The sequence below is a fragment of the Sinohyriopsis cumingii genome, chromosome 12 (genome assembly GCF_028554795.1).
Source record: "Sinohyriopsis cumingii isolate HCF-2022 chromosome 12, ASM2855479v2, whole genome shotgun sequence".
Lineage (NCBI taxonomy): Eukaryota > Metazoa > Mollusca > Bivalvia > Unionida > Unionidae > Sinohyriopsis > Sinohyriopsis cumingii.
In genome coordinates this window covers 102,246,588-102,270,141 of record NC_142972.1, presented here as the reverse complement: position 1 = coordinate 102,270,141, position 23,554 = coordinate 102,246,588, and the positions used below count along the sequence as shown (strand labels likewise).

General features: G+C 33.8%; 1 protein-coding gene across 1 annotated transcript in view; it reads left to right on the top strand.

Annotated features, from left to right (window-relative positions):
* LOC149787122 (serine/threonine-protein kinase Genghis Khan-like) overlaps positions 1 to 16,869 on the top strand; it is a 63,233-nt gene extending 46,364 nt beyond the window's left edge. Inside the window, exons 4-9 of the mRNA XM_089976047.1 lie at positions 1,298 to 1,473; positions 3,052 to 3,200; positions 5,547 to 5,642; positions 6,070 to 6,163; positions 7,717 to 7,841; positions 16,428 to 16,869. Coding sequence (XP_089832173.1) covers positions 1,298 to 1,473; positions 3,052 to 3,200; positions 5,547 to 5,642; positions 6,070 to 6,163; positions 7,717 to 7,841; positions 16,428 to 16,698 — 911 coding nt within the window. The 3' untranslated portion in view covers positions 16,699 to 16,869. The remainder of the gene's footprint in view (positions 1 to 1,297; positions 1,474 to 3,051; positions 3,201 to 5,546; positions 5,643 to 6,069; positions 6,164 to 7,716; positions 7,842 to 16,427) is intronic.
* Positions 16,870 to 23,554: the final 6,685 nt, after the last annotated feature.

Here is a 23,554-nt window from a genome sequence, read left to right as displayed (position 1 = left end):
TTGCTAAAGTTGAGGATTCGGCATAATTTGGAATTTTAGTAGGATAAGCTGTTTTGTTTTGGACGGTTGAGTGAGAGGATGAGCACCACTACAAACACAGTCTCGGCATAAAGATCTCTGAAGAATCTGACTATGAACCTATGAACAGCAACTAATTATGCAAATTAATGTGGTGTAATTGTATCTGATTAGTTGAGATTATGACCAATCAAAAGATGTATAACAGTCGATTTTGAACAAGCTTGCTATATAAACTAGATATCAATAACTCATCTGAGTTTTCTCGTCTGAACAATCTATGTATATAAATGAGATGATCTGGCATCAATACAAATTAATCAGGTGATCTGAAATCTGATTGGGTGTATTTTGGCGAACTGACATCTGATTGGCTTACTTCAGAAAAGATCTTCATATAAATTGGTATGAAGGCATGGATAATTAAAGTTTAGTTTTGAGAAACATTTTATTAGATGAATAAATCTGATTGGCTGAGCTTACTATGTCACTTAACAAAGTATTTATTTGTTTAAAACGGGTAAATAAGCTAACAAGTATATACACCAATGTCGTGTGCATAATGCATAATACTTGTAAGGAGATTTATGTTGTGTTTCCGTTTTAGTGAATTTTGGCTGATCTCTTTTCCATAACACAGCATCAGCCCTTATAGGCACATTAATGTACAACAGGAAAGGATACAAAATCTGGAAACTCAAAAGGAGTGTTGTCCTTTTCTAAAATCATAACTTTCTACCACAAAAAGTACATATCAAACATTTGGGCTTGCATAGATAATCTGAAGTAAAACTTCCATAGTTGAAAAGTGGCAACATCGTTTCTGAGTTCTACAAACAGCATATTCTAACAACTGCGCATGTCACCATATAAGCTCATGATTCCATGCATGCAAGGAGATTAGCGAAGATGCATATTCCTAACAATGAACTTTTTGTGGAAAATCTTCCTGTACAGACGAGATTAATTTTGATTTAATACAAGCTTAATTTCAAAATGTTTCGACATTTCATATCAAACAGAAAAAGAACGAGATGTAATTTTTTTTCTGGAATTTAATGCATTAGAGCTCTTTCAAATAGATTTAACGAGAATTAGCAAATTAAAAAGGCTACATTTATAAGAATATTTAAATTGAAAGCATGCCAACAAAACTTCGTCAGTTGTTAGCATGATAACTGCAACAATCACTGTCACATGATCTATACCGGGTCCTGTGAGCCAGTTGTTATGTAAAGACATTAAATAAATGATACAAATAAATGATCTTTATTTTCAGATGATGGCAAAGTTACAAAAATCAAGCAGCTGCCAGTATCTGCATGGGATTTTGAGACCAAGTATATCATCAGCGGGGGACAGTTCGGAGAGGTTCATATTGTTCAGAAGAAGATATCAAAAGAAGTGTATGCGATGAGAATTCTGCATAAGGACAAAATCTTGGCACATCATGAGGTAGGTGTGAAGATTGTGTGTGTGTGTGTGTGTGTGTGTTATGAGTAACAAATAATGATACAATTTCATTAAAGTTACGTCAGTAACTCGTAATAGTAAATTGGTATCATAGTCTTCAGGTAAATTGTTCACCACTGAACGTATCTTACACTCTCAATCCATATTGTTTTCTTTATACAGTTCTTCTCGAAATTTATTTTTCACTAATTGTTGTGAATTTTTATTTCGGAATGTTTATTTTTTATGTAGGTTACAGTGCCATTGCATCTATGGGTTATGTGTATTGACATAGTGCTCAGAAAGCAAGAAAGTATTTTTATTCAAATTATGCTGGGGGTGGGGGTGGGCGGGGTTGAACCCTGATGAATAATATGTGAGTTGATGTTTGTTGTTTTCTCAATAAATACAATGTTTCATGACAGAAAACCTTTTATGATTGAAACTAAAATCTAGTCTGGTTCTCAATGTATCCATCTATCTCTTGTACACCATGGAGAAACAATTTAATGAAGTCATTTAGAATCAAATGAACTAATTAAATGGTGGGTTTGCAACTCAAGAGAACATACTTTAATAATTTTGTTCATTTAAATATTGTTAAAGTATAAAATTGTTGCAAGATTATCAAGGCAATGAGAGTCATCCAGATTTGAATCCTTTGACAGCAGCATATTGTGGATGCACAAGGCCAATGAAAAACCTGAAATACCATACTGAGATAATTTCAAAAACTTGTCTGGCAGCCTACAGAACAAATAGGCCAAGATTTGTTATCATGGTGTAACAAGCTGACAGATTAGGGTCTGTGATGTTGTATTTATAATTTAACGTTAAAAACACAGCCCATGATATATTAGGTTGTTTTGCAATGACAGATGTAGACATTGATACTAATACTGTTGATTGTGCAGTGACAGATCTAGCTTTCATATTCATACTGATGATCATGCAGTGACAGATCAAGGCTTTCACATTGATACTGTCAATTATCAAGTGACAGATCTAGATTATCATGGACATACTGTCAAGTATGCAGAAACAGTTCACTTTTTCATAGTAATAATGTCAATTATGCAGTGATGGATCAAAGCTTTCATGTTCATACTGTCAATTATGCAGTGACAGAATTAGGCTTTCATATACATACTATCAATTATACAGTGACAGATCTAGGCTTTCATATTCATACTGATGATCATGCAGTGACAGATCAAGGATTTCATATTAATTCTGTCAATTATGGAGTGACATATCTAGATGTTCATAGTCACACTGTCATTTATGAAGTGACAGATCTTTATTTTCATAGTCATACTGTCAGTTATGCAGTGACAGATCATGACTTTCATATTCATACTATCAACTATGTAGTGACAGATCTAGACTTTCATATTGTCAATCAAGATATGCCATCATGAGGCAATGAACAGGCAGATTAAGGTCTTTGCTGTTCTACGTATGTTTAAAGTATAGATCCTGATATATTAGCTTGTTCTGCAATGAGATCTAGGCCTTTCGTCTTTGTCATTTGGGTGCATATTTTACACAAATATTGATATTTTGCTGTTGTTTTGTCAGGATGTATCATTTCTTTTGAATGAGCTTGATGTACTGGCCAAAGCCAGCAGTCCTTGGATCACTAAGCTTCACTTTGCTTTCCAAGATACCAAGAATCTGTACCTGGTGATGGAATGCCATTGTGGAGACTTAAGATCAATGCTGACAAGGTAATTTGCAAAATGCTGACTGCATTATTTCACAGAATATTACCTAATTAATGGTACACATTACAGTTTCTCTCAGTGATCACACAAGCTGAAGAATAAATTTGAGAAAACAAATACAAATAACATTTATAATCTTGAAATGTGAAGTGATTTTTTTTCTTTGTATGAAATATTAGAGAACAAAAATAATTATACATTTAAAAAACAGATGTTATATCTGTTTTGTGACAAATTAGAGACATTACAGCAAACTGATGATGCAAGAGCTTATGTCTACTTTGAAAAATGACACTTGTTTTGTTATAGTGCTCATCAATGACTGATGATGCAAGAGCTTATGTCTACTTTGAAAAATGACACTTGTTTTGTTATAGTGCTCATCAATGACAAATGTATAGTGCATGCTTACTTCACTAGAACTCAACAATATCAATAGTACAGTGCATGCTTACTTCACTTGAAATCAACAATACTAAATGTACAGTGCATGCCTACTTCACTAGAAATCAACAATACCAAATGTACAGTGCATGCCTACTTCACTAGAAATCAACAATACCAAATGTACAGTGCATGCTACTTCACTAGAGATCAACAATACCAAATGTACAGTCATGCTTACTTCACTAGAAATCAACAATACCAAATGTACAGTCATGTTTACTTCACTAGAAATCAACAATATCAATAGTACAGTGCATGCTTACTTCACTAGAACTCAACAATATCAATAGTACAGTGCATGCTTACTTCACTAGAAATCAACAATACCAAATGTACAGTGCATGCTCACTAGAAATCAACAATACCAAATGTACAGTCATGCTTACTTCACTAGAAATCAACAATATCAAATGTACAGTCATGCTTACTTCACTAGAAAGCTCCTCAGTATATCACTATTAATTACAGAGTACTTTATACAAAGATTTTCTGTCATAATGAGGGTATGGAAATGTATTGCATTTTAGTGTGTAATTGTAAAGATATGTATAACACAGGGTATGGACATGTATTGCATTTTAGTGTGTAGTTGTAAAGATATGTAGAACATAGAGGGTTTGGAAATGTATTGCATTTTAGTGTGTAATTGTAAAGATATGTATAACATAGAGGGTATGGAAATGTATTGCATTTTAGTGTGTAATTGTAAAGATATGTATAACATAGAGGGTATGGAAATGTATTGCATTTCAGTGTGTAGTTGTAAAGATATGTATAACATAGAGGGTTTGGAAATGTATTTCATTTTAGTGTGTAATTGTAAAGATATGTATAACACAGGGTATGGAAATGTATTTCATTTTAGTGTGTAATTGTAAAGATATGTATAACATAGAGGGTATGGAAATGTATTTCATTTTAGTGTGTAGTTGTAAAGATATGTATAACATAGAGGGTATGGAAATGTATTGCATAAGTTTAAATAAGATAAATGCTGATAAGTTTAAACAGGATAAATCAAATGCTGATAAGTTTAAATAGGATAAATCAAATGAAGAGCAGAGCAAATAATGGATGGAAATATTAGTAGATAATGGACTATGACTAAAATAGAAGACATGAATTCCATAGTGAAGATAGTTCCTCATATACTAAATAATTAAACATGTTAATGCTTTTAATTTTCACGGGCAAATCTTGATGACTTATTGGGATTTGTAGGGCCATCTGGCACGTGACAATGTATAGCACCACCTTGCACATGACAATGTAAAGGGCCACCTAGCTCATGACAATGTATAGGGCCACCTAGCACAAGTCAACAAAAAGGGTCACCTAGCACATGACAGTGTATAGGGCCACTTTGCTCATAACAATGTAAAGAGCCACCTAGCACATGACAATGTATAGGACCACCTTCCACATGACAATGTAAAGGGCCACCTAGCACATGACAATGTATAGGGTCACTTGACACATGTCAGTGTGTAGAGCCACCTAGAACATGATAATGTATAGGGCCACCTATCACATGACAATATATTGGGCCAACAAGTGCATGACAACATATAATCAAATCATGGATATATGCACTAAGGCAAATATATTTACAGTAATATTTATATTCATTTAATTGATACATGTACATTGAGATGTCACTTAATTGATGCTTATTACTTTTTAACAGATACTTTTAAGATACCATTAAACTGATATTTTGAGATATCACTTAACTGTTATTTTGAGATATCACTTTAACTGATATTTTATATATTATTGAACTGTTAGTTTTAACAAACACTTTGAGATATCAATTGACACTGAAATATCATTTTAACTAACTTTGAGATATCATTGTAAGTGACACATTGAGATAAGATTAATTTTTGTTCTTATTTACAGATTTGAAGGGGACCTAGAAGAGGACATTGCTCGCTTCTATATGGGGGAGATAACCCTTGCTATTCACAATTTACACTTGATGGGATATGTTCATAGGTAAGAAATTTTAAAAAAATAATTTTATCCCACCCCTCTCCAATGAAAAAAGTTACCCTATAAAGTGTATTACAACTAAGTTACAATAAATCTTATTTGCCTGACATTTATCCTTTTTATTATGCTAGTGATTCATCAGATTTAAAGCATATCATTCACTGAATATTTAATTTAGTGAATGGTGTTTCATGCATTGAACCAATTTTTAGTCAAACATATAATTAAGTACTGTCTGTTTAATATGTGAATTGACACAAGTTTTATGGGATCTGTCGGTAAACCATTCATTTGAGTTTTCAAAAAATAAATTGCCAAATCAAATGACATCTAAATATTTGTTTGACGCAAAGATAAAAAGAAATGCACAATGATTTCATTCCATGTTATTATTCATGCTTTCCACATCACCAATAATTTCCTTTTCAAGGGATTTAAAGCCAGAAAATGTTTTGCTGGATTGCAGAGGACATGTCATGCTGGCTGGCTTTGGATTTGCTGTAAAACTGGATCATACACATAAGGTATAAATTAGGCCTCAAGAATTGATAAATTCTACATCCACCAAAAACATAAAAAGCTGTGATATACTGAACCAACAAATAGCCAATCATGAAGCAATAACACTAGACTTCATGCTCACAAACCCCAGTTAATTGGGCAATGGGCAAGGGGCAAGGGGCAATGGAAGCTGAATAAAGAAATTCTAGAGCTACCAAAATATCAAAATGAAATCACTAATCTTTAAGACAACATAATGCAAACTAAAAGTAACATATATGACAATAGGAAGAAAACTAGACAAAAAATAGCACAAATATCTTAGAAATACTCAAGACTTAGGATGGAGAATCTAAAAGCAATAGAACATGAATGGAATATTATACTAAGGATAGAGAATAGCAATAGAACATAAATGTAATATTATACTTAGGATGGAGAATCTAAAAGCAATAGAATATGAATGTAATATTATACTAAGGATGGAGAATCTAAAAGCAATAGAATATGAATGTAATATTATACTAAGGATGGAGAATCTAAAAGCAATAGGGAGAAAACTAAAGAAAATAAAACAAATATCTCAAATACTCAAGACTAAGGATGGAGAATCTAAACGCAATAGAACATGAATGTAATATTATACTCAGAATGGAGAATCTAAAAGCAATAGAACTTGAATGGAATATTATACAAAGGATGGAGAATCTTAAAGCAACAGAACATGAATGGAATATTATACTAAACAACTCAGAGACAGATAATGAGCAACAAGACATAACTAAATAAATTCTAGAACAAATTCAAGAAAATAAATACAGCAGGGCACAAATAAGAGCAGGAAAATATGATGATATATTTAGAATAGGAAAAACAATATAAAGGAAAGAAGAAATAAAAAGAGGAAATGAAAGAAGTATCTCCCAACTAAAGGAAGGTGATACAATCTTGGAAAGGAAAGATGAAATTCTCAGTTTTATAGAAAAATACTACAACTCCTTTTACATAACACAAAACATACCAACATAAACCATCAAGGATTACATAACAAAACTAAACCTCCCACAGCTACAACCACACCAAAAACAACAATGTGAAGGACCCATACAAACAAACAAGATACACAAAGCAATTGAACAACTAAATAAAAATAAATCACCAGGCATAGATGGAATCACTGCTGAATTTTACCAAAAATTCCAAACACAAATTACCTTTACCCTAAAAGAAATTTATAACTCAGTCATTGACAACAGTGAAAAGATCGATACAATGAAAAAGGGTTTCATAACATTACTTTATAAAAACAATGGGGAAACAACAGAATTTAAAAATTGAAGACCAATATCTCTATTCAACACTGACTACACGATCTTAAAGCAAAATTCAAGCAAATAGATTCCATAGAAACTATAGTCAATCTAAATCAATCATGTGGTGAGAAAGGAAGACACATAATGGATTTTATCCATCAAATCAACAAAAGAGCTTATACAGCAACAAGGAAAGGGAGGTGCGATGATACTTATAGATCAGGAAAAGGCATTTGACAGAATTGACCACAATTATATTTTAGAAATCCTTAAAAGTTTCGGGTTCAGACAACAATTCCAAAAATGGGTCCAAATCTTATATACTAATGCAACATCTATGGTACAGACCAATGGCACATAAACCAAACCCTTCCCGATACAGAGATCAGTAAGACAGGGGCATCCCATGTCCATGCTGCTCATGTATTGGGAATAGAAGTTCTCAGTAAAGCCATACAAGCAGATGTTAAAATTAAAAGGGTCAGTTTTCCCAATATTGTAGCAGAGTGCAAAACATTTCAACATACAGACCAATTTTATAACAGAACAACAATCATACCAAATCCTGATGCAACAGTATTATTTAGCAAGGTTTCAGGCTCTCAAATTAACCATGACAAAACTAAGTTTTACATATTGGCAACTGGAAAGGGAACCATCCAGGTTCTACACCAGACAAAAATAAAAAGCAAGTTAAAATACTATGAATCATTTTGGGTGAAAATAGCAAGTATCTTAATCTCCTACAAATCAAGAAAAAAATATGTAAACACAGTGAAATTTGGAGCTCCAGGCATTTTTAATATTTCTAAAAAAAAGTCCAGATAGCTAAACCTTTTTAGTTCTATCTGGTATGAATTTAACAAAATTGATTTTAAATACTGCTTAATAAATCAAATTGAAACACTAAAATATAACTTCATTTGGGGAAATATAAAAAAATACATCAACTGGCCAAGCACACTCCAAAATTCAAGAGACAGAAGGGGGCTTAAACACCCCCGACCTCAGGGTAAAGCAGATAAAGAACTATATAGAATGAATTCAAAGCATAAAGAACACCCAACACATATATGGCAGGGTATATACCTCTGCTGGTTTGGATTTCTCCTACAAAACAGACCAGAAATATATAGAAATAACAGAATATCCAAAGCACTATGTCCACACAAAATGGAAAATATGGAAAAAAAGATATCAATATCCATTTAAAATAATACACAAAACCGTATCTAAAAAAGTAGAAAATAACAACCCCAATATTGGCTGGGACACAATATGGAAAAAATGGGCCTAAATTAAGGAAATGAAAAAACAGGCAAGACTACTACTTTATTTACATGATGTGTGGTAGACCAGGAAGAATGCCTTCAAAAGGAAAATTCTGAAAAACATTCCCCCTGCCCAATATGTAAAAGGATCAAGACTCTAAAAAGCACCTAATTCTACACTGCAAAACAAATGAAACACAGGAGAAAAAAATCATAAACCAAATTCAAAACACAATAGGATAATATGATGAAATGCAGCTTTTATACACAAATGATATTAATGATATAAAGCTATACAAAGAAATAATTAACTTTATATACAAAACTACTGACATGAGAAGGAACATATGGTTAACAGAAACAACAAAAATATAATTAAACAAAATCTCCCTCCCTATCCATCCACTCCACCCCTACTATACACACACAACTTTCACCTCCATAGCCAGGCAATGATATCTCTCACAAATGCCTACTGGATCAAATTACAAACACAAAGGGGGGGGGGAGTTAATTAGTGCTACAGTTTAACAGAGAATATAATCTCCCCCACATTTTTTCCTTAGTAACTATACACCAAATTAATTAAGTACCACTTAACAGACCACAAACTCCTCATAGTCTTACAAGATACACTTAATCAGCCAAACTTAGCTAACACTGCATAAAGCTATGTTAATAGCTACCTGAATAGGAATGCAGGAACAAACCCCAATAATGTATAGCATACAGCCCCATGGGCTCACTGAAAAGTTGTTCTATACACCAAACATGCATCACCATGCCTGTCTGCTATATATATATATATATATATATATATATATATGCAACCTATCAGAACTCCAACAAATGGATATAAGAAAAACAGGAGGGCAGGGGCTCCAATGTGGAAAGCCATCTCTGGATGAGGTATCTCAAGAGACTGTAATGTGAACCTCCCACAACTGTCCTAAACAAAATATCTGCAAAATAATCTATAAATCTAACTACTGAAATTCTAAACTAATTTAAAAACTCAACTAAAAATATATTTAAAAAATGCCTCTTCCTAAATACAACCAAAACAAATGTATGTTCACAATTAAATATAAACAAACATGCAATCAAGCATGCATAAAACAGACTACAGCATGTACACACATTGTTTTATTTCTTTTTGACCTATATTCCAAATTTGCTAGGAATAGCTAGAAATTACAGACCAACACATGATTTGACAGAGATAGTACCAGTCCTAACATGAACAAATGCAAAAACAACAAAGTACACATACAAACCACAATCACAGGAACAAATGACTCAGGTAAAGTCACTTCACAGAATAAAATCAAGGGAAAAGGGCTGGCAACTGACCCTTAGACAAATAGTCCAATGAATAGGAAGTACAACCCAAAACTCCAAGCTGAGGTGGAAATGGAAACCATGCCCAAGCCCCACCCAGGCAAAGGAAAGAGAGCAAGTTTCTGCTCCAAAGCTTATGGGATAAAAGAACTGAAACAATTTGATGAGCAAAACAAATAGCAACCCTGCAAAATTTATAATATTGCACCAAGTTTTAATTATTTCTTAACACACCAAATACCTCACACTATATGGGTGGACAGGGAAACATATGCAAGAAACACATTTTTAGGAAAACAGAGTGTCACTTCATTGTCTTAACCAGCTATATATGCCAGGATAGGGCTAAGAAGTGTCAACAAATTCATTTGGTTAGTCCTGCACTGTTTGTCTGTCTGTCTTTATGTATTAAGGAGAAAATGCATGTTCATTATTGCATAATATTTGTAGAAAGAGAATTGATAAATATGTCCGCTCAGCCAAGCATTTTAAGGCATTTTTAAAAAAACTGATTGATGTGGATTTCTCAATCACTAGGCTATTGAAATCTTGTATTTTATCAATCACTAGACTTTTGAAAACTGATTGTGGATTTTTCAGTCACAATTCTATGGAAAACTGATTGATGTGGACTTCTCAAATACTAGGCTATTGCAATCTCTTTGTGGATTTCTCAATCACTAGGCTATTGAAATCTCTTTATGGATTTCTCAGCTACTAAGCTATTGAAAACTGATTTATGTAGATTTCTCAGTCACTGGGCTATTGAAAACTAATGTGGATTTTTAAATAACCAGACTATTTAAAACTGATGAGATTGGAAACACTAGACTATAAAAAATTGGATGCGGATTTTGCAATCACTAAACTACTGAAAACTGATGGATGTGGATTTTTCATTCTGGCACTATGTTTGCTGTTACGACTTTATGGTCATACTCTATGTAACAGAAAGAAAAAAACCAACAAGGTTTGTAAAATTTAAATAATTTAATTGTCAATGTTATAAAATGAAAATGTAAGATGAACTTACAGCATTATGAATTGAATCCAAAATAACCTTAAAACATTCTATTTAAGTCCAAAAGAATAGAATGTTTCAAATGCATTGGTCTGCCAACAGTCCTGATGTATCAAAATGGCATTGTCCTGAACTTCTTTGAATAATTCTCAATAGTCCCAGAGTAAACTATTAGTCCAATAAGCACTTTGTAATTCCACTGAATAATTCAATATGTTTCCTCTCAAATAATATTCAAACACAACATTAAATGTCTTAAGACTGATGTTACAACAAGTAAATAAGAAATAAAACTGAATACAATTTTCTAGCTCAACATACTTATATACAAGCAAAGGTGTGAACTAGCTATATGACCTTTTGACCACCTACCTGACCTAACCAATCCAAGGGGAAAGTTTTCTAAAAACCCACAATAACCCACCAACCAATGGGAAATTGCTAGAAAGTTTTCAACATTTATATTATTTATTTTATTAATAATGATCATAAATACATATGTCAAAAACTATTTATAGATGTGAATATGCATTTTCCTTCAACTAGCTATATGACCTTTTGCACACCTTCCTGACCTAATCAGTCCAATGGGAAATAACTTGTTTTTAAGAACCCACATTAACCCAGCAACCAATGGGAAATTACCCGAAAGCTTTCAACATTTATTATTATTAATATTGTTATTAATAATCATAAGTACATACGTCAACAGCTATTTCTAGATCCTTTGCAATCTACACTCTTAATATCATAGAATTTATAACTGTGCATAACATTAACTATCTAATGTCTTGATTATAGATGATCATTACAATTTACAGTCATCAACAATAATTACACATAATATAGATTCAATCATGTACCAAGAGTAACAAAAATTACACATAATATAGATTCAATCATGTACTAAGAGTTACAATAATTACACATAATATAGATTCAATCATGTACCAAGAGTTACAATAATTAACATAATATAGATTCAATCATGTACCAAGAGTTACAATAATTACACATAATATAGATTCAATCATGTACCAAGAGTTACGGGGGCCCCGAGTGGCCGAGTGGTCTAAAGTGCTCTTCATTACGGATCACTGCCATCTCACCTCTGTCTGCGGCGGTTTGAGTCTCGGATTCAGCCAATGTGGGTATGTGAGAAAGCTTGCCAGTAGCTTCTCGTGGGTCGGTGGTTCTTTCTGGGGTTTTCCTGGGTTCTTCCTCCACCATTAATACTGGCCGCCATGTATAGCCTATCGTGTGCTGAAAAGTGGCGTTAAACCCCACAGTAACCAAGAGTTACAATAATTAACATAATATAGATTCGATCATGTACCAAGAGTTACAATAATTACACATAATATAGATTCAATCATGTACCAAGAGTTACAAAAATATAGATATAAAAATCATTACATACTGTATGATAGTGAATAATTTTATGAGGCTATAACTTGAAATATTTTTAAAAAGTACTGGACAGCATACTTTCTTCTGTATAGAATTTGTAAGGGATAAATCCCCAGACTGAAATTAATGACAAAATGTTATGCTAAAATAACTTGTATGATAAGATCTAGTGAATTTTATTAGTTGTATAAAACCTTAACCTAAACTTAAAGATTGCACTAGTTGTACTTTCAAAATCTACACATTTTACACACACAAACTCTCTCTCTCTCTCTCTCTCTCTCTCTCTCTCTACACAGATCCCTTTTGATACTAACATATCATTCAAAGTGCATCATTAGTTTCTCTGACTTGCTGTGCCAAGTTTTGTGAAGTTTCTGTCCTCAGTATTTCATTCTTGAAACAAATGATCTCTCAAAGATACAGTGAATATATATATATATATATATATATATATATATATATATATATATATATATATATATATATATATATATATATAAAGCCAGTACATCTGGGTTTATGCACTTTGTTAGGAGTATTCTTTAGAACAAACAACATAGATGGCAAATCAGGGACTATGTTAGTTGCAAGTGGACTTAAAAATGATATAAATCAAGGCAAAAATCATGATATGCTGTAGCTGCACCTGCAGATCAGATCTATGTAGTTTTGTTTCCTCCCAGATCTGCCAGTGCATTATGTGATAGCAAATCTGGGTCTGTGCAGTTTGCAGACAGACTCTACTTACACTGGACAACAAATTTTTACAAAAGTCATGTTACTGAAATAAAATTAGTCAATTCTTATCAATTTTTATGTGCTGAACACGAATATGACAGTCAAATTGCAAAATTGGCTCTAGTTTTTTTGTAATCTGCAAGAAATTAATGTTTACATAACGAAATGCATTCCAATAGTAAAAGGTCAACTGTAATAGCCTACCTATAAAAAATCAAGTCATTGACTACATCTTAGATTTCTTCGCCTGTCTCTTGTACAGCTGTTCGGGAGCATCTCTGAGGAGTGTCCAGCAGTAGTCAGCCAGCATTGTAGTGGACCATTTTCCCTGGTATCTTTGTTCCATTGTTGCGATATCTTGATGAAAACGTTCGCCGTGTTCATCACTAACAATACCACAGTTGTTAGGAAAGAAATCCAAATGGGAATGAAGGAAGTGAATCTTTAGAGACATATTGCAGCCAAGTTTCTTATACTTCATCAACATGTCTTCTACTAGTTCCTTATAGTTTTCTGCCCTAACATTTCCGAGGAAGTTTGTAGAAACTAGGTGAAAAGCATTCCATGCTTGTTTCGCGTCACCTTCCAGCAAGTTGTTGAACCGGTCATCTTTGAAAAGCTCTCGAATCTGAGGACCCACAAAAACTCCCTCTTTAATCTTTGCTTCGCTGAGTCGAGGGAATTTTTCATGCAGGTATCGGAATGCTGGCAAAGTCCGGTCAATGGCTTTCACGAAGTTCTTCATCAAACCTAGTTTGATGTGAAGGGGTGGTAGCAAGATTTTCTGAGCCTCAACCAGAGCTGGGTGTTGGATATTCTTCTCTCCAATGGCTACATTCTGCCTGTGAGTCCATTCCTTCCTCATGTAGTGCATTTCCCTTGCTCGGCTATCCCACTCGCATAAGAAACACATGTATTTTGTATATCCTTGCTGCAGTCCCATTAAAAGGGCAACTACCTTCAAATCACCACAGAGGTGCCAGCTGTACTTGTTATACTCAATGGAATTCAGTAGCTGCCTTAAGTTATCGTATGTCTCTTTCATGTGGACAGCATACGCTACTGGAATAGATGGAAGAATGTTTCCATTGTGCAAAAGCACAGCCTTGAGACTCAGTTTCGAAGAGTCCACAAATAGTCTCCATTCTTGTGGGTCATGAGTGATTTTTAAAGCATTCATGAGGCCCTCAATATCGGAACAGAATATCAGATTACTTTCCTTTCTGAAGAAAGGCTCCAATTGCTGGTGGCGCTTTCGATATGCAGTAATTGTGACATCTTCTTCTAGAAGATTCCATTGTTGGAGTCTTGATCCTAGCAATTCTGCCTTGTTCTTTGATAAGTCCAAATCACGAATCAGGTCATTTAGTTCTTCCTGTGTTATTCTGTGTGGGGTTGATGATGCACCACAGTGAAAATCTGGATCACTGCATGCTGATGGACCAGGAGAAGAACAGGTCGACTCACCTTTGTCTTCGTCAGATGAATCAAGAGAATATTCTGCTGGAGGTTCTGGAATAGGAAGTCCCTCACCATGTGGAACTGGTCTCAATGCAGACGGAATGTTTGGGTAGACTATTCTCGACTTCTTTCGCTTCGTTATTCCGCCGGAAAGAGGAGGAACCAAGCAGAAGTAACAGTCATTTAGGTGGTTGCTTGGCTCTCTCCACACCATTGGGACTGCAAACGGCATTGATGACCTTTTGCAATTCAACCACTGTGAAAGCTGTGTTGTACATGTAGCACAGCATATATGCGGAGCCCAAGGCTTGTCTTGGTCACCAACCTTGCATCCGAAGTAAAGATGATATGCCTTCTTCACTTGAGAATTGATACTTTTCTTCTGGTTGGCAAATGTCACTTCCCCACAAATATAGCAAAAATTGTCCGCGGTATTAACACACTTTCGAGGCATTACTGTTCTTTATTGTACGTAAATGGATAAAATAATAAGTTTTATGTAACAGTAGCTTGAACTGTCTCGCACAACGTCTAAAATATTTTAAATGCTGAACCTATCTGATTGGGCTTTATATAGTACACTGCTTACGTCAGCTTCAGCAGCCGCCTGGCATTAGTATAATAGGCCTACACATGTATAGTACACTGCTGACGTCAACTTACTTCAGCAGCCGCATGGGATTAGTATTGCATTGCATCAGAAAATGATGCAATCAACTGTGGATGATGTGAGCATGATGGTATTATGCAATGTTACATCATTATTCCGGATGTTGCTGCAGTCCTACTGGAGAAATTTACACAGTGAAACATAGAAAATGAGGTATATGAATATCTTCAAAACGAGAGCCAATACAAATTTTTCACGGTTATATTCGTGTTCAGCACACCAAAATACCACAGATTAGGGCCTTTTCAAGTCAGTAATGATTTCACTGTTGACCAGTGTTATAAGTGAGTATATACGGTACACATGAGTAGATGCTGCATGTTGGAGAGGATGTATGACTGCTGTTAATTTCTGTATGAAGATGCTGCATGTTGGAGAGGATGTATGACTGCTGTTAATTTCTGTATAAAAGATGCTGTTTAACTTGTTATAATGAAATAACTAACATCCCATATGTTTGTAATGTGTTTTATGTCTTTCATGCCAAATATAAAGTCTTCATCATGTAAGTCTGTTTGACAAAATATTCTTTAACCATCTTAGATAAATATGCCTGATATAAATAAATGTCTGTCTAAATTCACACATACATTCACCAATGTGAATGGGCTGTATAGGCACAATATCCATTATTTATTTTGAATGAAAGATGGTTTAGGATAGCTGTAGGTGAAAATGGAGGCCAGACTGGTTTAGTTGGTCACTGCATGAAATTAAAGCAGTCAGTGATTGATACTGATGCATATTCTATGTTTTAGTTAGTGTGGAAAATATAATCAGGGAAGTAATGTGAATGGGCTGTGTATGCACAATATCCATTATTTATTTTGAATGAAAGATGGCTTGAGATGGCTATAGGTGAAAATGGAGGCCAGACTGGTATTGTTGGTTAATGCATGAAATTAAAGCAACCACTGTCTGATACTATATGTATTCTAAATTTTAGTTATCACAAAATATAATCAGGGAAATACAGGTTTAATCAAGGAAAAGTCAGGGAATTTTCATTTCATCCGCTTTTAGATTAATCCAAAGTTTGAAAATGAGTACTCTGTTTAGAAATGAGGACACTAACCTAATGTATTGTTCACAGACAACATCAAGGATGACAATAAGACCCCCTGAGGATATATCACCATACACGTCCCCAAAGCTTCTGGAAACCAATCAACGCCAGAATGTGACCTATGGAACAGAGGTTGACTGGTGGTCTCTAGGGATCTGTCTTTATGAGATGCTGTATAGAAAACTCCCCTTCACAGGCAATATTGCATACAGTATTCTGAATCACAAGGTGAGATTTTTTGTTGTGTTTTTTTTTCTCATCTGATAACAAAACATGTTGGGTTTAAAGTATATAAAAAACTGACTGAAAAAAAATTGACTTTTTGCCATTTCACTGTGTTCTGTGTGCTCTGGTCAGTGTGCTCTTTCTGTTAGCATAGCTTTAGTCTTCTCAAAAACTGCTGGGCCAATTTGGATCAAAATTGTTTATAATACTTCTTATGATGTGTTCTGCCAGCCCCCTAGCAAACCTGTGGCTTTAAAAGCAACCCAAATAGAAAACATCTCAGATTTTTGCTTCCAAAAATGACTGAGGCACTTTCCATCAGATTCAGTAAGAGTGTTCCTTATTATTGGTTTTGTCAAAGTTTTGCCAGTCATGCTCTTATAACAGCAGTATGGTTTCAATATCAATCACGTGATGGAAAAGCAAATTTTGCCTTCCCTAGAATAGCTGAACTATGTTTGATTGAACTTGGCAGAATGGTTTGTTAGGACATGTTGTATAAATATTATGTGAAGGTTGGCTTCCCTAGTGCCAGTTTGCTTTCTGTATGAAAACCCAAGTTTAAACAACTCTTGAAAAGCTGTGTCAGCCTTAATTAAACTTGAAAGGATATTATTTTTATGAAACACTTTTGGTTTATTAAAATTGTGTCCTGGGGTGTTCCCATTGCAACAATGTGGCTTCTAAATTGTCAAGCCAATTTTAATGAAACCCATGTGTTCTTTGTGGCTTTCCAGGCAATGTGGTTTCCTTAGAAATTAGACATAAATTAATATATAATAGATCTGTCATCAAATGCAAGTTTCTTCAAATATATCATCACTGTCATGTCTTGACAAATCTGTCATCAAATGCATGTTTTTTCAAATATATCATCACTGTCACATCTTGACAGATCTGTCATCAAATGCATGTTTTTCAAATATATCATCACTCATGACTTGACAGATCTGTCATCAAATGCATGTTTTTTCAAATATATCATCACTGTCATGTCTTGACAAATCTGTCATCAAATGCATGTTTTTCAAATACATCATCGCCGTCACGTCTTGACAAATCTGTCAACAAATGGATGTTGTTTTCAAATATATCATCACTGTCATGTCTTGACAAATCTGTCATCAAATGCATGTTTTTAAAATATATCATCACTGTCACATCTTGACAAATCTGTCATCAAATGGATGTTGTTTTCAAATATATCATCACTGTCATGTCTTGACAAATCTGACATCAAATGCATGTTTTTTTCAAATATATCATCACTGTCATCTCTTTACAAATCTGTTATAATTACATTGACTTCACAGTTATGTCATCAATACCATTTCTTTTTTGATGTCATAAATTCCATGTGTTTACTAGTCTTAAAAGATGTCATCAATTCAGTGTGTTTACTTGTCATTATTGGTCATCAATTCCACGTGTTTACTTGTCTTTATAAATGTTGTAAATCAGATTTCTTTACAAATGTATGTTCGTCACTTCCATGTTTTAGATCTATCATCAATACCTTGTCTATACAGGTCTGTCATCCTTACCATGTCTTTAAAAATGTTATCATCATTACCATGTCTTTACAATTCTGTCATCATAACCATGTCTTTACAATTCTGTCATCATAACCATGTCTTTACAATTCTGTCATCATAAGTATGTCTTTACAATTCTGTCATCATTACCATGTCTTTAAAATTCTATCATCCTTACCATGTCTTTACAATTCTGTCATCATAACCATGTCTTTACAATTCTGTCATCATAACCATATCTTTACAATTCTGTCATCATAACCATGTCTTTACAACTCTATCATCATAACCATGTCTTTACAATTCTGTCATCATAAGTATGTCTTTACAATTCTGTCATCATAACCATGTCTTTACAACTCTATCATCATAACCATGTCTTTACAATTCTGTCATCATAACCATGTCTTTACAAATTTATCATCTTTACTATGTCTTTACAAATTTGTTATCATTACAATATCTTTACAAATATTTCATCATCCCATCTCTTTACAAATCTATCGTCATTATCATGCCTTTAAAAATCTGTCATTATTACATTATCTTAACATTATCTTGGCATGAGTGTTATGAGGACCTATAGGGATAACCAGCAGACTTTTCTTGGCATCAGTATTATCAAGACCTATAGGGATTACCAGCAGACTTTTCTTGGCATCAGTATTATCAGGACCTATAGGGATTACCAGCAGACTTTTCTTGGCATGAGTGTTATCAGGACCTATAGAGATAACCAACAGACTTTTCTTGGCATCAGTATTATTAGGACCTATAGGGATAACCAGCAGACTTTTCTTGGCATTAGTGTTATTAGGACCTATAGGAATTACCAGCAGACCTTTCATGGCATTAGTGTTATTAGGACCTAAAGGGATTACCAGCAGACTTTTCTTGGCATTAGTATTATTAGGACCTATAGGGATTACCAGCAGACTTTTCTTGGCATTAGTGTTATCAGGACCTATAGGGATACCAACAGACTTTTCTTGGCATCAGTGTTATCAGGACCTATAGGGATTACCAGCAGACTTCTTTTGGCATTAGTGTTATTAGGACCTATAGGGATTACCAACTGACTTTTCTTGGCATTAGTGTTATTAGGACCTATAGGGATTACCAGCAGACTTTTCTTGGCATTAGTATTATCAGGACCTATAGGGATTACCAGCAGACTTTTCTTGGCATTAGTGTTATCAGGACCTATAGGGATTACCAACAGACTTTTCATGGCATCAGTGTTATCTGGACCTATAGGGATTACCAGCAGACTTTTCTTGGCATTAGTGTTATTAGGACCTATAGGGATTACCAACTGACTTTTCTTGGCATTAGTTTTATTAGGACCTATAGGGATTACCAACAGACTTTTCTTGGCATCAGTGTTATTAGGACCTATAGGGATTACCAACTGACTTTTCATGGCATCATTGTTATTAGGACCTATATGGATTACCAACTGACGTTTCTTGGCATCAGTGTTATCAGGACCTATAGGGATGACATTTAACTTTATGTCAAATGTTTGGAAAAATCTACTATAAATTTGTTTATTAAAACAGCAGCTTGATGAAATTTCTTTTCAATATACTGACATAAAGATAAAAGCATAAGAAATAGCAGATTTAGTCTTTTATTAAGTCATTGCTGTCTATATTCTCTGTATAAAAGAATGCATAATCATTGCATCTCTCTATTTTCAAAGAAATATCTGCAGTTTCCAGAGAATGACAGCAAGAATGCCAGTGCAGATGATCTAATTAGGAAACTCTTAACAATTCAAGATGATGGACTGAAATACAGTGAAATAGAAAAGCATTCATTCTTGGCATCTTTCAAATGGGCCAGGGCCAGGAAAGGTATAGCCTTATTTTTGGTCCCTTTGTAATTAATGCAGGATATCTATCTATCTATCTAGTTTTTTAAATAAAATTATTGATGTTTTGGGGATTTCCTTTTACAGCCCAAAACTGTTCATATGTGGTGAGCACTTGTCTGAAACACCAGGACAAAATATTAAATAAATTAACTTCTATAAAGATTAGAGACACTTCAGGTTATTTACATTCAGAAATAGTTTATATCAAATAAAATTAGATGACAGAAAATTCATAGAAATAAAAGAAGTGGAGAGTCATCAAACTAGTTTTGTCACCAAGTATGTCATTATTATAACAACCATCCTAATTGAATTTCACACCAGATTAGACATTTGAAGTCATTGTATTATCCTGCTGAGCTGACCAAGCAAGCTATGTGACATCACAGAGGAATTTCATTCAGAGATCCAGTGTTGAAAGATGATGTTGTCCTTGAAATGCTGTATTGACAGGAAGGACAGTTGCTCCTCAAACAGTAATTTGTAAAACAAAATGTACTTCAGGATGTTATTGGTTATCAAATAATGGAAAATTGCTTCAACTTGCATCAAGGGCTTCTTTCATGCAATAATTAAATGAAATTATTTTTTTCTGCCTCCCACTAAAAATAAAAGCTATGTTATAAACATAGCTAGAGTCTCAGATGGGCAATGATTTAATATTCAGTTTATGAAAATCATATAATTTCCAACTTTTGCTTGCCAATGCTTGTAAAAGCTTGAAGTTATTCAACTCATTTAATAAATACAATATTAAATTATTACCCATTTGTGATATGCTATAACAGAGTAATGATTACATTAGTGCCCATTTCAGATAGACAGGGTTAATTATTGACTACATGTGTGCTCATTTCAAATATAGAACACTAATTAATGACTACACAGATGCTCATTTCATATTGAGGTTTGATTATGGACTACATAAATGCTCATTTGCAGTATAGAGATCTACTTAATGAGTACACTATTGATCATTTCAAATAAAAAGATCTGTTAAAAGAATACATTTTTGATCATTTCAAATAAAGAGATCTACTTAATGAGTATACTATTGATCATTTCAATTAAAGAGATCTATTTAATGAGTACACTATTGGTCATTTCAAATAAAGAGATCTACTTAATGAGTATACTATTGATCATTTCAAATAAAGAGATCTATTTAATGAGTACTCTATTGATCATTTCAAATAAACTGATCTACTTAATGAGTATACTATCCACTCTGGTGGCATAGTGGTTAGAGCATCTGCCTCAGATTAGGGAGGTTGTGGGTTCGATCTGTGACTTAGTCATAATAAAGACTTATAAAATGGCATTAGCAGCTGCCTCACTAGGCACTCATCATTAAGAGGTTAATGTTAGGACTGGTCAGCCTGGTGTCAGGATAATGTGACTGGGTGGGACATCATGCTACATGTCTGCGGCATGAGGCCTCAGTGCTAGACATCACTATAAACTGTCACACTGCAGACATTGTAGCGATATGACTGAAAAATTGTTAAAGCTACTTTAAAAGTCCAAATCACACACACAAACACACACATAATGAGTATACTATTGATCATTTCAAATAAAGAAATCTACTTAAAGAGTAAAGTATTGATCATTTCAAATAAAGAGACCTGAGTAGACATGTGCTGTATATCAGACAATGTAGTCATCATTTGAGTAAACATGTGCTGTATATTTTACATTGTAGTCATCATGTGAGTATTCAGGTGCTGTATATCTCACAATGTAGTCATCATGTGAGTAGACAGGTGCTGTATATCTGACACTGTAGTCATCATGTGAGTATACAGGTGCTGTATATCAGACAATGTAGTCATCATTTGAGTAGACAGGTCCTGTATATCAGACACTGTAGTCATCATGTGAGTATACAGGTGCTGTATATCAGACAATGTAGTCATCATTTGAGTAGACAGGTGCTGTATATCTGACAATGTAGTCATCATTTGAGCAAACATGTGCTGTATATTTTACATTGTAGTCATCATGTGAGTATTCAGGTGTTGTATATCTGACAATGTAGTCATCATGTGAGTATACAGGTACTGTATATCTGACAATGTAGACATCATTTGAGTAGACAGGTGCTGTATATCTGACAATGTAATCATATGAGTTGACAGGTGCTGCCTATCAGACAATGTAGTCATCATTTGAGTAGACAGGTGCTGTATTTCAGACAATGTAGTCATCATTTGAATAGACAGGTGCTGTATATCAGACAATGTAGTCATCATTTGAATAAACATGTGCTGTATATTTGACGGTGTAATCATTTGAGTTGACAGGTGCTGTATATCTGACAATGTAATCATCATTTGAGTAGACAAGTGCTGTATATCAAACAATGTAGTCATCATTTGAGTAGACAGGTGTATATCAGGCAATGTAGTCATCATTTGAGTAAACATGTGCTGTATATTTGACATTGTAGTCATCATGTGAGTATTCAGGTGCTGTATATCTCACAATGTATTCATCATGTGAGTATACAGGTGCTGTATATCTGACAATGTAGTCATCATGTGAGTATACAGGTGCTGTATTTCAAACAATGCAATCATTCTGACTTCATATTTTAGCTCTGGTTAAGATTAAAATTGTCCAGCTACAGTGTAATTCATGTATATGGAACTTCAATTTGTCAGATTTCTCAATACATTGAAGTCCAAATTGTATACTATATACACTATCATTTTTTCAATACTTTTAGAAAACATTTGTAATTAACAAATTTATCTGGATTCTTAGTGTACAAGCCAATTCCAGTGTATTTATTATAAATCAGTTCAAGTGTGTTTATTACAAGTTAGTTTCAGCATATAATTACACGTTAGTTCCAGTATGTTTACTATAATTAAATGACAGCTTATTTATTATAAATTAGTGACAGTGTATTTATTATAAATTAGTGACAGTGTATTTATTACAAGTCTGTTCCAGGGTATTATTACAAGTTAATTCCAGTATATTCACTAAAAGATTTATCACAAGTAAGTTACTGCAATACCAAAAGTAAATTGCTGTGTATTTTTACCAGTCAGTTCCAATATATTTATTATAAGTTACATGCAGTGTATTTTTGATATGTCAATTGCAGTGTATTTATTTAAAGTCAGTTGACATGTATAGTCAGTTTCAGTGTATTTGTTTTAAGTCAAGTTCAGTGCATTTATTTCTTACAAGTCAGTTCACAATTTATTTTCCAAAGAGACAGCCCCTTGTACACCCCAACTGATCAGTGTGAATTTTAAGTCAGATAAAGATGTTCCAGACATGAATGATTCCATGCCGACCAGTGATAACATCTTTGGAAGGCATTTGCCCTTTTTTAATAGAAGGCCATCTTCATACAGGTATTGTAGTTGTGTGGTGAATTTTTAAAGTATATCACATAGAATTTGTAATACATTCATTAACTAAAATTGTTTGGGATATGTTACTCATGACTAAAAGTGTGGAT